This window comes from Pyxicephalus adspersus, chromosome 11 (genome assembly GCF_032062135.1).
Source record: "Pyxicephalus adspersus chromosome 11, UCB_Pads_2.0, whole genome shotgun sequence".
NCBI lineage: Eukaryota > Metazoa > Chordata > Amphibia > Anura > Pyxicephalidae > Pyxicephalus > Pyxicephalus adspersus.
In genome coordinates, this window is record NC_092868.1 from 40,354,480 (window position 1) to 40,371,746 (window position 17,267).

At 38.6% G+C, this 17,267-nt stretch overlaps 1 protein-coding gene across 1 annotated transcript in view; it reads left to right on the top strand.

Annotated features, from left to right (window-relative positions):
* NOC2L (NOC2 like nucleolar associated transcriptional repressor) overlaps window positions 1–17,267 on the top strand; it is a 56,401-nt gene that overhangs the window by 2,277 nt on the left and 36,857 nt on the right. Inside the window, exons 3-10 of the mRNA XM_072425870.1 lie at window positions 488–665; window positions 1,623–1,739; window positions 2,751–2,868; window positions 3,032–3,119; window positions 4,538–4,616; window positions 6,876–6,986; window positions 7,510–7,623; window positions 9,466–9,654. Coding sequence (XP_072281971.1) covers window positions 488–665; window positions 1,623–1,739; window positions 2,751–2,868; window positions 3,032–3,119; window positions 4,538–4,616; window positions 6,876–6,986; window positions 7,510–7,623; window positions 9,466–9,654 — 994 coding nt within the window. The remainder of the gene's footprint in view (window positions 1–487; window positions 666–1,622; window positions 1,740–2,750; window positions 2,869–3,031; window positions 3,120–4,537; window positions 4,617–6,875; window positions 6,987–7,509; window positions 7,624–9,465; window positions 9,655–17,267) is intronic.

A 17,267-nucleotide genomic window follows, 5' to 3' on the forward strand; every position in this document is an offset into this window, starting at 1 on the left:
TTAAAGGGAGCGTAGAGCCCCCCAGGATACCTACGTCACACATCCCGGGAGGCTCTGGCTACTCCTTCTCCTACAGAAGGAGCATTTTTCCTCCTAGGTGAAAGAGATGCCGATCTCACGCATGAGCGTTAAGATCGGCTCTCTTTTATCCTCGTCACAGCGCCTACGTCACCTGATCTCGCACCTGAGCAGTGCAAGATCGGGTGAGGAAGAAAGAAGGCGCAAGAGGAGATGGAAAATGGCAGCGCCCAACAATTCCTCAGCGCCGGGACAAGACAAATTCCAGGACGACGCGGGACCAGATTGAGGGAAGGACCTGCGGGATTAAAGGTAAGTGTAATTATTTTATTTCCTCTTTAATCACTAAAAACTAAACTTTTTTGGTACACTGTAAAGTATATACAGAAAATACACTATCCAGTCAGTATTTACAGAAAATGAATGAGCATAAAAAATCAACATTAATTGTAAATCTTTTCTACTGAAGGAACATGAAGAATAAAGGAAAAGCTACCGAACATAAGGACCAGCTGTCACGTCTCAAAGAAAAAGATCCTGAGTTTTACAAGTTTTTAAAGGAAAATGACCAAACTCTACTCAACTTCAATGACTCTGATAGCTCAGATGAAGAAAGCGGTGCTCACCAGCTGCCGGATCACCTAGAGGTAGGAAAGGATTCCTCTGTAACAACCGGATCTAGTTGTACCTCTTCTGGGAAGATATGGTAAAAGCAATGTAACTAGCAATGTAAAGGAATGTACTGTCCATGCTGTAGGCTTTCCATTGTTAATTTTAAAACAATTTTATGACCAGACTTTTTTAATCATTTTCTCTTAAACTCCAAATCTATTTGATAATTTTTCTTTTATTTTGTGGTAAAGCATGGGAGAGATTTACCATTTCTTCAATTATAGTTTATATATAGTTCTATAGTTTACCATATAGTTACTGTGTTATCTGTACACATTGACATACTAGTTTAACACAAGTTTCATATTTTCTTGTTTTTTTTTATTTCTAAATAATTTCTATTTGCTTGGGTGTAAATCTAATTTTTATCACACCTAACAAGCATGACAGATGATTGAGTGGCAGGCCGTGCTACAACTAGCTGAAAACCTGATCTGCATACTTATTCTGGGTCAGGGGTTCAGAAGGAATTAAAGGTGTAGGATCAAAACACCAACCGGGCAAGGTATATTTTTCCAGTCTTCTACTCCCCTGTATAAAAAAATGGAGTAGAACAATATTTAACTATTATTTAATTTAAAAGTTCTGTGATAGGTTCAAACTGTCAGAAAGAGTTTATTGATATTTGAATGCTAGGAGGGAAGAGTACCATTGCAGCTGCATGCTAGGAATGAGTTCTTTGTTTCCAGAGAGCCTTCTTATTTCTGTTAAGGTCTGTCATATTGGTGGTACAACAGAATGTTCCTAATATAATGATATTATAAAATTTTGCAGGCAAGTTGACTGATGACCTTCTTCTGCCTTGGTCCTAGTGCATGTTGCATAGTGCAACGCCTTTTATTATAGCTTTGCCTGGAATGTGGTGACTTTTTTTCGATCAAGCAGAGTTTCTTTACCTTTGGAGCTTTTAACTGAATGATCTTATATTTTAGGAAATGAGCGATGATGAAGATGAAAGCGATAAAGAAGAAAAGCCACAGAAAAAGAAAAAACTAGACCAAATTATTATTACTATGAAAATGGTGCACAATTGGAAGTCAGAGGCTAAGGTGGGTATATGATTGCTTAACACCACTTATATAGTTTGAATATTTCTGCCATCATCTACTTGTTACAATTAAGCAGAATACCAGAAAAGCAGCCGAATACATAAAAAAACTGTAAACTGATGAAATATTTGTATCTCTGTTCATCCAGTCATGAAATACAGGCATTAAGCAGTAAAAGTTCCCGAACCCTTCAGGAGAGTAGCAGCACACTTTTTTGTCATTCCTATGTTAGCTCTTGTGCCCATATTTACAGTGTTAGAAATTTCGTACTATGCTAATGCTGGTAGTTTTATTTATTTTTTGTTTTGTTATGTTTATGTCATAGGTGTTTGTGTGCCAAATAAAGTTAAGCTTGCTTTCCTCTAAGGGTAGGTTCAGACATGTGACCGCGATCAAGCGATTCCATGTGGCTCCCTGCGGCTGGCACCTTGCCAGACACGCAAACACTGCACTGCAGAGTTGATTCTTACAGAAACAGCATCTGCACATTTGATAACTGAGAGCAATGAGTGGTACTAGTACCACCGCCTCTATTCATTTTCTATAGAGCTGAAGCCAAGAAAAGCCAGGACTAGGCTGCAGAGGGTGCGTTCACCAGGGTGTGACGTCTGAGACAGGCAGGCCGCAACCCTGGCATCCACCGAAAGTGACAGTCTCTCGAGAGGCAGCAATTCCCTGGTATGAGGAAGCAGAAAATGTGGACTAAGCTTTACTGTCCCTCACTCCCAACAATAACCTATTCTTAAAGTGAATGTGTGGATGTGAAAAAAAAATAATTGTTTATCTCCTCCACACATGCACATTTTCCTATATTTATTCTCTTTATAAATGTTGGAGCTACAGAAAAATACATATTAATATGCCAGAAATAAAGCTCCTAATATTCTGCTTCTCTTACCTGTTGCAAAGAGCACAATCTCCTTCACTAGGATTCATCTATTTAGTTTTCTTTTCATTTTTGCATTCTTTGTTTTTAACTTCTTTAACATTTTTTTGTGTGTTTGTTTCTAGACGGACCTAAGGCCACGTCTCTTCCATGAGATTGCTCAGGCTTTCAAAGCTGCAGTGGCAACAACACAAGGAGAAGAGGGGGGTGATCCCAGTAAATTTAAAATAACTGAAACTAACGGTATGTTCCTTGTGTGTGTATATATATATATATATATATATATATATATATATATATATATATATATAAAAATAATAGTTGTAAGTTGTCATTATGTATGTAAAGCCATATTTGCTATTAAGGGGTATTCACATTCACAGATTTTTTTATTTTATTTTTTTAGTTTTCAATGCTCTGGTGACATTCTGTATCCGAGATCTCTTTGTTTATCTAGAGAAGAAAATGGATGTGAAGCCTGCTAAGGGAGCAAGGTACGTTACAAGTTGTCTTGGAAGAGAGTATTGGGTTTTTATTTATTTTTGAATTAAAGTATTTGTAAACTTGAACAACAAACTTTTATTACTGCATCCTTTTAGTCTACAGTTAGCAATTTTTTTGGGTTAAAAATGTGGGAGACTGTGGCATCACAAAACATAATTTATACAATCTTCAGAAGCACTTCCTTTTTAAACTCCTACATTATCCTAAATAGGTTGGAGATGCCACATATAATAATAAGTACTTCCCCATATGGATTACTATCTAAACTTAATATAGTGAAAAGTATGGAGTAGTAGTGGGAAAACATGAGAACATTTACAAAAACCTGGTATGCTCCTTGTATGCTTAACAAAGGTCCAGGCTGAACTTTTTTTTTTCAGATCACTGTATAGCACTTTAAAATCAATTCTTGCTTAGTACCATGTCAGACAGACAGATTAGACCAGTGTTTTGTGACCTTTTTAATATGGGGGAACCCTTGTACTAACTTTCATGTATAATCTTCATATGTAATAACACTTTCATGTGCAATAATAACCCTTGTAATAACTTTCATGTTTTCAGGGAACCCCCTCTTTAATTACTATATTCACAGCTCACAATTATATTAGTGTGGTGGTCAGTCATCTTGCATTGTTGGCCTTTGGGATGAATGTTACCCTTAAAAATATCGAAAAAGATCATTGGTGTCAATTTAAAATGATCTGAGGCACAAATTGCTCATTGCTTCAGGAGCCTCTAGCAACCTTTTGAAGAACTCTAGGGTTCCATGGAACTCTAGTTTAGACACAGGAGGTGATGTTGCCCATGTCACAATTGCAAAAGGTTTTCATGGAATCGACCCCTCTGTGATATTGGTATCCCCATTACTATCGATCGTAATTGTGTAGCAGTCAGGACAAGGAAATACCAGTTTCACCGGAGTTAATAGAATGTTCTCCTGCATAACTCTGCCGCTGGGTATGTATTGGGAGAATCACCCTTTTGACGTGACCATTTATAGTACAGCTCCTGCTATACTTCCAGTCTACTCCAGATATGAGATCTATAGGTGTCATAGACTGCTGCATTAATGTGGTTTTCATGTTCTCTCCTTTCTTTTTTACAAGATTGCTATATACTTTGTGAGTTTCAAAGGAAAGGTGGTGGGATAATGACACTGGTGCAGCAATCTTGGACAGGCAGATCTCTTAACAAAGGGGGGCCAGAAGTATATTCTGAGTTGTACTATTAAGCAGGAATAAAAGTATTGAATTTTGAGATTGAGTTTTGTTTACCAGTTGAGTAAAAAAAAAGTTTTCCTAACCATAAGCATTCTTATGTATATTCACTCTAGCTATTTATTCCATCTAGTTCAACATTTTTTATACCAGGTAATTCACACCTAAACTACCTTTCTTGTTTTTAGGTTACCAAATCCATCAAGTTGCACCCTTTGGAAGAAGTTACGTTTGGATATTAAAATGTATTTAAACTCTGTCATCCAGGTAACCTTAATCTAATATTTTGTGAAATAAACTAAGACATTCTGTATCTTATCATGGGCGTTTTCAGAAGGCCATTGTGCATTCTTTGTCCTGTATATTTCTTTGTTTGATTTACTTCATACATTTAACTGGTAATCAGCCTTTATTTTTTTGGGCTATCAAGATGCTGATGGAAAAAAAAAAATCTAATTGTGGGATCGCCCCTAGCAACGAGGTCAGAGTATAGCAGTAATCGGACAGCAGCCTTCCAAATGCAGTTAAACACAGGCTCCAGCCTGTGGGTTTATTAGTAAAACAAACAAAATAAATGGCTTGTCTGAGCAACTAAATGCACTCACTTTTGATGATCCCTCTCTGACTACCACAAAGTTACAGCAATTTCCAAGAAACAATACAGCAGTCCTTCAGGGCAAGCAAAGCAACATATTTCACTCACATGATATCGTGGGTTGCATCTGGCAGAGCTCTATTCCTCTCCAACACTGGGAATCAACTGAGCTCTCTCTCCCTCTCTGGCTGATGGCTTCTTCTCAGCCTCCAACTGATCACTGACCAGCCTGGAACACACTGGCTGATCTCTCCCCCTCTGACTCTTGAGTGCAGGTGAATATAACCCAATTCAGGGTTGGTTTGGGCCAAGGTACCCACTCTTCACTTCCCTTGGCCAGCTCCAGGGTCCTAAAGAACCTGGTTTTTCTTCTAAAAAACTTATACAAACCTAACACTTTCCCTGCCCATTTCAACGCTATTTATGAACTTTTTTGGGACACTCTGTCACACTAATATACACTGCAATTGAGGACTACTGAGTTTGTCCTACTGAAGTAATTGGTAGTATATATTTTGCTGATGGTTAACCCATCAAAGAGACCCTGTCCCCACCTGGTATGCTGCAAACTGCATTGGGAGTATTTTTAAGAACTCTTCGCTGTTCCAACAATTTTTGGCAGTTTTGCAAAACAAACTAGAGCTTTTAGGACCTTGTAGTAGCAATACTTCTAATCCTCTTACCATACCCTCAGCACTAAAAGACCTGGTTAGACTTTGCTGCATGCTGCTGAATTGATTTAATGTAAGGACTTGGGGTTAAAAAGTACAATTATCTTATAAACTAATTCTTATTTGCAATGAAACTTTGAATCCAATTTTACCAAAGAGTTAAGTACGAGAAGGTGCCAGGAGCTTTCTTTCAGGGCTCATGCTTTATGAGGGCTTTTGCCTTACATGGGAATTGTTGGTAAAATCATTACATTATTTTCCTCAGAAATCTTTTAAGCTGGGTTTGAAGAAGCTCTGGACAGGTGGCAAAAAAGTGGAGCAAAGCATGACAAATTTAGTGTACCCAGTTGTCATTGCTATTGTCTTTATTTTATGCCCCAATTGTCCAGTTCCCCCTGTATTCTGACCCAATATTTCAGCTTTACAGCTTATAAAGGATGGGTGGTTACCTGAGAGTTCCATTAGGAAGAACAACACTCAAGATCCCATGTGTTCTCACCTGTAACAACCTTTACAGCTCACATGTTTTGTGTAGACTTGTATAGTAGAAATATGTTGAGGCTGGAAACTCAACTGAAAGTTATTGCAACTGTAATTCCTAAAAGTAACAGAACCTATTAGGTTCTTCAACTCTCTTCCATTTGTTAGCTTTAGATGAATGTGTTCCTGGCAGTAGTGAGGATTCCTTGTCACTTTTACAACGATGAGAAATATTAGTGTTGCTAATGTGTCAAGTACCTGATAAACTAGGAAAGTAAGAAAGTTTTCATGATCTTTTATAGTAATACATCATCAAACTGGGGGTGTCACTGATGTAAACCCAAGCTAAGAGATAAGCAAACATTGTCTAAATAAGAAGCTTGTGTATGTTTGTGTTTTTTGTATTTTTCTTCTACATCTGCTCCATTGCCTATTGTGAAAAATTGCCCCTGTGCAAGACATTCCTGCAATTAAGACCAAACTTTGTTCATTTTGACTGGTCTTTAATCAGTCCCGGGTAGTTTTCTGCAGACAGCATGTTGTGGGTGGACCTGCTGGATCTCTTCCACAGCTCTGCACATGGTATTTGCAGCACAATGATGATGTCATCATTACTTTTATTAATTAGTTTTGCAAAAGGTAAAACAATTAATTGGCATTTGGTGAGCATTAGTAGATTTATACCATTTGTGACTTTTAAAGAATATATATCAATCATTTTCATGTACTAGTTCAGCTTTTAAAATAGGTATGTATAACTACATTATTTTATTTTGTCAGCTCCTGAACTGTGTGACAGAAGCTTCGGTTGCTGCAGCTCTTCTTCAGCATGTGAACAGCACTGTGTATTTTTACCTGTGCTTTCCAAAACACACCCGCCAGCTTTTAAAGGTAAGTTAGGTTTAATATAGTACGTTCTACAGCAGTTATGTTGCTATGAAAAAAGGACATGACCAGTCTCTTTTTGGAGAGAGTGGCATCTGGCAAGGTGCGGAACAAAGTCAGAGTCTCCCAGATCCTTACACTTGCCCTGTCCTCGCACATCAGAAACTGGCTGCTTATTTGCTTACTAATAGAATAGGACCGACTGTTTATCAATCAATCATTAGCTTTAGAAACTGACTGTAAATAGTCGGTACATGTGATGAATGAGGTGATGTACATGGGTGAAAATTTCATTGAGCATGTCAAGTAGCATTAATAGTGACCTCACCAAATCCCCCTGAACATTTTGGGGGGAATGAGTCCCATTACATGCAGGAGAGGTTGGGTTATTGCATGGATGATTTCATATATGAAGCCACATTGTGTGTGTGTGTCTTGTCATAGTCCAATGTCAGGAAATGCCATTACTTAGGAGTACTGCTTAGAAAATATTAACCTTTCTGTCTCTTACCTATTTTTTTCTTTGCAGCAAGCAATTTCTCTTTGGAGTACCGGAGAAGAAACTGTTAGAGTTTTAGCATTCCTTGTATTAAATAAGATCTGCAGACACAGGCAAGACACATATCTCAACCCAGTTTTGAAGGTAAGTTTCTTAACTGAATATTTTTTTTCCAATACATTTTTTATTGAAACAACAAAATTTAAAACAACGGAAAACAAAATGGTGTGCAGAATATACATACAACATCTCACTGAAAATACACATAATAATTATTCCCGGGCATCCCTTTGTATAAAACAGCAAACTAATATGTCTCTGGTTTAGTGAGTAGAAGTCCATACAGACGAGATGTTGAGTTCATTATACCACTTCCTGAGTGTCATTTCTGAGAGTACGACTTCGGTATAAGAGATAAAGCCCAATATAGGACAGAGATCCAGTCTGTCTTTCAACAAAAAAATACATTGTATTTACTTAAGAAATATAACAATAAAAACATTCAGACAAATTAAATAAAAGGGGGAGAATAGGGAAGGAGGGGATGTAGACCGGGTTTCAGGCGTAGGGATGCCAACTATCCCATGTAGGCACAGGCGAAGAGAAAGACACCATCAAGTTGTGATTATTGGGTAAGAAACGAGACCTCAAAATCTCTCCGTAGGTAATGGTCAATCCACGGATCCCAAGTTTTCTGGAAAACTGGTTTACGGTTTTGGAGCCTGGCAATCATAATATTCCCGTTAACCAGATACTCTGAGAGAGTAAAGGTCGAGGTTTTTATGGCAAACAAAAGTATATTTAATTGAATTATATTGAACATCATATGAAACATTAATTTGTGTGGATTGTATTGAATATATGATGTTCAATATAATCCACCTAAATACACTTTTGTTTGCCATAAAAACCCCAACATTTGCTCTCTCTTTATTTCTATTTTTCTCCAAACGTGGGGTTGGCAAACTTTTGATTATTTACAATATCTGAGGATAGATAGGTCCCCCCATTATTTGGTACCTTTTCTAACCGGATACTACGTTACCTTTTTCTGCGCCACCACAATTGCATGAACTTTTATTTATGAAGGTCTGTCTGGGCTTTGAGTATCTTCCTTTAGGCAATTGAGTTAAAAATACTAACATACTACTATATACACAACTAATACTAATACACAACCTTAGGACGGCACTGCTTAATAAGCCAATGCCTGCCATTTAAAAGTGCTCTTAGCCCTTGCTTTTATTAAAATTCCTGGCTGCAAAAATCTTAGCAGCAGGAATATGGAAAATGTGTAAAGTATTCTGCTCATTTAAACAAAAAGTTTCTTGTAACAACACTTGAGAACAATGCTAACGTACTGCATGAAAAACAGTTCTGTTAAAGCACCCATGGATCCAGTACATATTCCAAACTACATAAGGCACTTTCCCTGAACTGCCTTACCGTCTTTTTGGTTGAATTTCACTTTCCTGGTCGTTTTCTTTTGTATTCTATCTTATTTACTCCTAATGAATAGAAAGGGGGCAACCAGTTGTGCTTCAGTGTACAAGTTCCACAAAGGAAATGTTGATTAGTAGGGCAGCAAAGTTACGCCAAACTACTCACTGATCTAGACTATACCTCCTTGATGCAGGAGTCCACCTTAGGTAAACTCTGGTATCAGTTGAAAGCATGAGATTTCTGCCAGATACAGAAATCCCAATCCGTTAAGCCTGTATGAACAAAACTTTGGTGGTAAAATAGCTCCTGTACATACATATATGTATTTTGTGTTTTTAGCTTGTTTTCTGCAGCTCTACTTACTAACTAAAAGCTGTGTCATACAAGGCAAGAGATTAACAATAATATTTATTATTACTAATAAACAGGATTTATATAGCAGCAACATATTAAGCAGAGCTGTACATTAAATAGCAAAGTTATTGTTTGGCTCAGATGTGCCTCTATTTTAAATGTTTTTTAAATTTCTTTTTTCTCATGTAGAAAATGTACATCTCCTATGTGAAGAATTGTAAATTCACGTCTCCCAACGCCTTGCCAATGATCAACTTCATGCAGCGTACTTTAACTGAAATGTATTCGCTGGACGTCCAGTCTTCCTATCAGCACATATTTGTATATGTCCGACAGCTGGCAATTCACCTGCGCAGTGCCATGACCCTAAAGAAGAAGGTGAGCTTAGAATCTTTTATTAACTGCACTGATAAATATAGCGGTGATTTTCTTCCAAAGGTTTCTGTATCTTGTGTGATTGTTGATTTGATGATGGGTTTCTCTATTAGCAATGCTGCCCCCTGCTGCATATTTATGTTAATTCATACAATCTGTGTTGCAGGGTCAGCCCAACCTAAAAGTTATTTTTTATTTAAAGTAAGTCATCATTATGCATATATGTAAACCCATTCATTAGGATCACATATAGCCCAGAGAACCTTAGCCAGTGATTCTTTTATGAAGGTCTTTGGTCAGGCTCTGGTTATAGGGTTAAAAGTAACACTTAATAGGTACAGAGAGTAATAGGTATATCAATAAAATCATAATATACCGTAATAAAAACACATACATTAATAGTTGTAAAAGTGTAGATGTAAACAATAGCCGCAAAGTAAAAAAGGAGTAAATGCCAAAAAACACTTATTCTTAAAGTTTAGTTATTTTTGTAACCCTTGGTAAACTGGTCATAATTACAAATGTATAAGTTGGATCTTATGATCAGGAAATATTTTTTACATTGGCATTCATCTTCGTTCTGTTAATCTTTTATATCACAAGACACCACTGGACAAAATACATTCAACAATGAACAAGTTGGTAATGAAACAAAGATGTAGTCGCAAATGGCTTGGTGATACCCAAGGCAACATTGGTATTGATAAGTTGGATCCTTTAAGCGTACCTAAACTCAACATTTTCACTTTACATAAAAGGGTAGAAAACCCCTATATGTAATATATGTGTATATTTAAAAAAAAAGGTTGCTGCACCTCTTCTTTCACCTAAGCTTTCAAGACTGAATGGGAGCGCAGAGCCCCCCGGATACCTAAGTCACGCATACTGCGATTCTCTGGGTTCTCCTTTCTACTCATGCCCTAATCTCAGACATGCACAGAAGGGGCCTTTTTTCTAGTAAGAGAAAGAGATGCCAATCTCGTGCAAGCGCAGTGCGAGATCGGGTGATGTACCAAGAAGAAGGAAGTGAAGAATGAAGATGGCGGCGCCCAGCGCTTCCCCAGTGCTGGGATGAAGATAAGTTCCAGTTCGACGTGGGACCGTCGCCATCCAGGAACCTACAGGAATAAAGGTAAGTGTAATTTTTTTGTTTTCAGTTTAGTTCTGCTTTAAGTTTAGCACTCATGAGCAGGCAGATTTTCTATCTCCGTCGACCTCTTTTTGACATCTGTCTATGTGTGGGCAGCTTAATGCTTGTTCAGCCAGATAATCCATGTATTGGCAGGTGGTCATACATGTTTTAGTTGTTATTCTGGTATAATGGAATTAGGTTTAATGCTGTTTGGTGTGTCTGGATACGTACAATCCCTTTTTGCTTAGGTTTAGAGATGATTAGATCTTGCCAACTCGGCAGTCTCCTGTTCTTCACAATAAATATAGCAGTCGTCTTCTTCTCCAAATGAAATTCTGAAATTATTTGATTATCTGACCAGGAAAAAAAAAAAAGATCCGGTAGATTTACCAGAATACCAGCTGGTTTTTGGAACTGTGTTTTTGGAACACAATTACAGTCAGACTGTACTGGAAACAAACCTAAGATTGGCGGTCAATGCAGCAGCCAGCTGCTTTTAATTGTATACCTGTTATGGGAAGTATAGGGGCAGCTACCGTTACTGGCCATCTTCTAAATGAGTGTCAGAGGTAAATCAGCTCAATACTTGTGCTAGGTCATTGATTTAGACAACATTGAATCTAGTGCATTCTGTTTAAGGAACTAGAATTCTTAAAAAGAAAGGTCTGCATTTGTAGCCTCCTAATTATTTCATATCAGGTGTACTTGATACACACATTGAGATGCAAAGGGAAGTGGTCGGAAGAAATTCTGTTTAATAAAGAGAAGTAGGGTAAGTATTTCTTCTTATTCCTGTTTACAAGACAATATTGGATGTTATATTATAAAATAAGTCACAGATGTACTTTGTAGACATTGTCTCCCAGTTCTTCAGGACATTTAGGATGTTCCCAGCAAGGGACATTGACCTGTCCAGCAATCCCCTGGCTGCTTCTTTCTTTACCTTAGCAGGCATAAAATACCTAATGTTCTTGGGTATTGGGAACTATGCAACCTACTCCTATTAGATCAGGCTTAGATCAGGCTATCAGTGAAAATACTTTAACTTTGTGCCAGAGGTGACATTACCACTCCCTTACTGCTCCAACACCAGCTGAAATCCAGTATTTTGGTGCCAGCTGCAATCTAGGATAGTGGGGCAAGGGTTTGCTGGTTCCACCGGCTTTAATACTGTCCATGAACAAGGAGTGCTATAGTCTGGTGTTTAAAACTTTGAGTCCTCTTCCTTATGTACCGAACAGGAAATGTTTAGAACTTTATTTGCGGTCTATTGCTGGCACCAATGTTTTCACGTTCGGCTTATTTCAGATGAATATTTGCTGGCAATGTATACAGCTTATCCTGGTGGGATTGGAGAAAAACATAGATGATGGGGGGTCTATAGTACCTATTCTGACGTACTATATCATCAAATAATTGTGGATACTTTATAATTATGACACAAACATTGTGGAGGAATTTTCTAAGGTGGCTGCAGCAATGTGGCACTGTGCAACCTAATGGGAACTTTTCATGGACTGAAAAGCAAGACGCCATGCACAAGGTATATCCTAACCCTATGTGTAATGCTATGTATGGGGATTCTTTATTTAGTAGAGATGTTTGTTTGCTTGGCAGGCTATGCTCCACCCAGTCTGGTTGCAGGCTTGTGTAAGGGAAACTCTTAATTAGATCATGATAACCGGTCTTCTCACTCTGCAGCTCAGACAGCTTCTCATAAGCCAATTATTTTTTCCTTATATTTGCTTTCTTTCCTGCCACCTCATTCTGCTGGCTGTAGAGAATTGCTCTGTTTTAGGGAATATGGAGTGATCTAGTTTAACTCCCCTCCATGGAGTGACCTTTAGAAATGTCATGGAAAAGATGGCAGCCACAACTTAGAATCATTGCCCCAATGTCATTAACCCTTTCAGAGTCTTTAAAGAAAGAAAGTTTGCATTCAGCCTTGTCTGTATTTGATGTTGCATCTACTGCAGTCTGCATTCACATATACTTTCATAGCAAATTTTAAATCTTCACAGTAATAAGCCTTTTCTGTAGTCTAGTAGACCCTAATATATGTTGTATCCTGTTAATAGAGCTTGTGCAAAAGCTTGAGGGATATCCAAAGGGAGGTAACTTTCTAGCAGCTATACACAGATAGCTATATATATTTATATACTTTTTTTCTTCTCTATTAAGACAGGCAGGGAAAATTTACCCTTAGAGTTGTGCTGCCTCATATGGAAGGACTACAGGTAGTCCCCGAGTTAAGAACATCCGACATACAGAGGTCTCCTAGATTCGAACGGGGCTTCCTTGCTCGCTTGTGTGCAGGACGGAGGCTTGATGGGGAGGGGGGTGGTTTGCATGACTTGCGGAAGAAATCTTTGGCTAAACACAGCTGAGGTTGTGGGTGATCTTAACAGCTGAGGTGATCTTTACCATCTTGTAACTTTTTAATGACAAAGACAAACTCTGCAGTTGTTTCTTTTTGCATATCAAAGCACAGCTTGCTCCAGAAGTTAATGAATGTCTAGGCTCCACCATTTTTTTGTGATTAGCTCACAATAGGTTTTTTTATACAGTAACTGACACCACGCTGTCTAATATTATGTTGAGACAAACATCTGTTATAATTGCATTCATTAAAATGTACCTGTTCCGACCTAAATACAAAGTCAACTTAAGAACAAATCTACAGTCCCTATCTCGCATGTAACCTGGGGACTACCGGTATACACTTCAAAAAAACCGTTGGACACCAATATACTGGATGTTGTGGGGAAGCCTGGAAATGACCTTTGGTTGTAGGGCACTTACTCCATTCTGGTAAAAGAAGCTGTGGGGCACTTGCCACATCGACAGTTGCTAGCATGGCCTTAGAACTTGCCACTGTCTCCAAGGACAGCGGATCCACGGATGAAAAATTATCATAATGAAAGTGAAGGGGTAGAAAGTGCAGCGGGGTGCCGCTCCGTCGTTCTCCCCTCCCCTCCTAATAGTACAGAAAGGTGCAGGTATGTACAGCACTCGTTTATGCATCGTGCAGTAGTTTGTTGTTGTAAAAAATTGTAAAAGATTATTTCCAATGACAAATATTGCACGTGTACAGACTCTCAACCTTGGTTTCCTCTTTAGCTCTGTTGGGTACCCTGTTTTGATGGCTGAGGTGCTTATCATGATCATGCAAGACTTTATTGCCAAATCACTTGGGTATTTGCTTTCTCCAATTGCAAAGGCTACAAATACCTTTCTGTGCACACTCTTGCAGATTTTATATCTGATTTATCCTAGGCAGCTCTTGAGCCATCCCCCACAAAAGCCAAAATTCCAGTTCTTTACTGATGAGTTTACCCCTGAGTAGTTGCAAACTACTGCTTGTACTCCCAAAATAAATTAGTTCAGCTCCTATCCACATAGTGTGCACTACTCTGAAAGTAGATCAGTCTGTTGCTTCTACCAATAAGCTCTCCTAGATTTGAGTTATTTAAAAATCTTAAGACCGCAAAGATTTTACCTTTTGAACCTATTTTTCCAGCTGTTTTTCTAATGGTTTTGCAGATATCCTGATGAGGTTTCCATCACCTCCAGCATTTGTTAGCCTTTGGTGAGGATTTGTTGCAAAAGTGATATATTCCCACTGAAGTTCTGGCCATCTTCTGTGTTAACAAAATGCTTGCTCTGGCCAACCAACAAGCGGTTGGAACTCTTTCTAGAGCCTTATTCTCGGGTCTTGCCTTTCACCCAATTCCTTAAAAATAATTTAACCTCTTCTATTATTCCCTTGCCTGATAAATACATGTGAATACATTTACTGCATGTATTTAATTTACGAATATATGTTTAGGCACTTTGCCTGAAAGTCTAAATGACTTTTAAAAAAAGTCTAAAATACATCTACATATGTTAGTTTGCCTTGCAGGTTTTTGTTTCTGCAGCAGTAAAGTCCACTTGTTTTACTCAAGTGTTCTCCCCAGCCCTTTTTAGCTTGGTTCACCACCCTGCACTTTTCAGTAACCACCCGGCTGTTTTTGGGCAGTTGCTGAAGAGATGGGTCACAATACAGGGGCTGCCACCCACCTAGAATTTCTTCCCACCCGGCTTAAAAATAATTCTTGGTTGAACACTGATTACTGTTTTGTTTGTCCACATGACTTGCCCAGTGGATGGCTTTTTTGTTGACCATTAAAGCTGTAATCTGATTGCCTGGGTCTTCCCAGTACTGTTTCTTTGTTAGCACAGTATCTTTTGTTTCTGGTTTGTGACGCTGATTGGCGGCACATGTGTGCCTAATATTGGAGCCATGGGATACTCCACTTATGTTATACAGCCCAGACAGTTCTTACTCCACCTGGGGTGAGTGAAAAATGAGTGGCTGTCAGCTAACAGCTGTGGCAGTAGGGTGGCTGCAAAAATGTGCCAAAAGATCCTGAGGACACTACTGCCCATGCCAGCATTGGGTGTAAGATCTTTCAGGCAACTTTTTGAGCTGCAACTATCTTTTTAAGCCTGTTAACAAATGTTTGCAGTCTTGCTTACACCTCAGGGTAAAGACTTCTGTATCCTGCAAAAGAAAAGGAAGGATTTTTTTTCTTGGAGTCCATTGAAGTATACAAGTCACACACTTCAGTGTTTATAATTATGCTTTTGGCAATACGATGCTATACCATGGAAGCGGACCGGTAGAAGAAGAGGTTATTTTGGGCTGTCCTATAGAGTTTTTGTTTTTTGTCAATAAACCCGTAGGCACCAGTTTAACCCGGGAGTTAATGAATAAGTGTGCCCTCTCCTCAGTTCAGTACTTTTTGAGGCACAAGCATGAAGTCAAGCATGTGTTCACATTGCCTTCCTGCTCTGCTGGCCTCAACTGTGCAGAACTTCCATGTCACCCTTCGTGGGCTTTTTTCCTGACAACAATAAATATAGCCACATATAGGTTTCTGGAAATGTACTTTGCAGATAAGGGTATGGAAACCATCTCAGGACCCAGTGCTTGGATTTTGGGAAGTACTGAACTGTGGAGGAGATGATGGGGGTAGAGTAGGTTTTAGTAAGGAATGAGGGATAGATAGTACAGGACAGTGCAATCAGATTTGCTTCAGCCTATTGGTCAGTTCCTTACAAATCCTAATTATCTGGAGTGATCTTAAGAAGTAAGCTAAAAAACGCGGAAAACAAAAATCAACTTACCTTAAATCCCGCAGCACAGTTGATCAGTCCGGAAGTGTCTTCCACCGGGTCCCGAGTCGTCCCGGCATCCGTCTCCAAGCCAGGGCGCCGCCATCTTCACCTCTTCTTCCTATGTCACCTGACCAAAGCACGAGATCGGGTGACATACGTTGGAAAAAGTCTTGCTGATCTCGCTGCACATGCATGGAATCGGCAATTTTTTTCTCTTTTCGCACAAAGACTCCTTCTGCACATGCCTGAGATGCTCCCGGGATGTGTGACGTAGGTATCCCGAGAGGCTCTGTGCTACCATTCATTCTGGATTGCCCCGGCGATCGAGAATTAGGGGGCAGTGCTGCACCCTTTTTTATTAAAAAAAAAAGGGTGTTGCCCTTAAAAAACAAACAGAATGTTTACGTTACATAAAAGGGTATAGCCTTTTATGTAAAGTGAAATTTCTGAGTTTTGGTACGCTTTAGGAATCTCATCCCATTTTGCTTCATTACATTTTTTATTTACATTAAAAAAAACTATCAAAAAAATTGTAACTTGAGTGTCAGCGTAAAGCTTGAAGGCCACCCTATTGTGTGTCACTGTGGGACTGATGGTGTTCCCCATGGTTTCTTACTCATTAGTCTGGAGAATGAGGCACAAACATTGTCAGGGCAGATATCCTGCAGTATTTCTGGCTTGTTAGTTTTCTGAACTCTTGCTGTGTTTTGCCTTTTCTTAATTTTCACACTTCTAAGCTATAGATGGGCTTCTTTTATTTTTTTTTCACAAGAATGTGTGTAAGCTGCCATGTCGAATACACACATATATACCAGAAATTAAAACGTGTTAGACAATATTTGGTATGTATGGGAAAAACAAAAAGCTAAGTGATGAATTAATGATTGGGTGATTATAACACAAATACCTAATTTGTCCTGTTACAATTTCAGGAATAGCAAAAACACATGGTGAGCCCCAATTTTGAGGAATTTTCAATAAAAGGTCCTCAAACTTTGAGCTATTTTAATAAAAAAAAAAACACTACTATTTTAGGACTGCAGATACTTAAATGTGGAAGAGGTTGCTGACCCGCAATGCCCTGATGCGTTGGTCGCCAACCAGTGGTTTGGATATTATTTGAAATTTTTATGTTTTATTAATAATAAAATAAAAATAATTTTCCAATAAATTCTTATATTCTGAATGACAATTTTTGCTTTTATATTGCACTAAATTCACAAACTACTAGAGACAGAAAAACAAGGGAGGCGCAGCATGACGTCAGTGTAGATTAAGTTGTATGAGACAACCATTGCCAAGCCGTATGCTTCAGTATTGT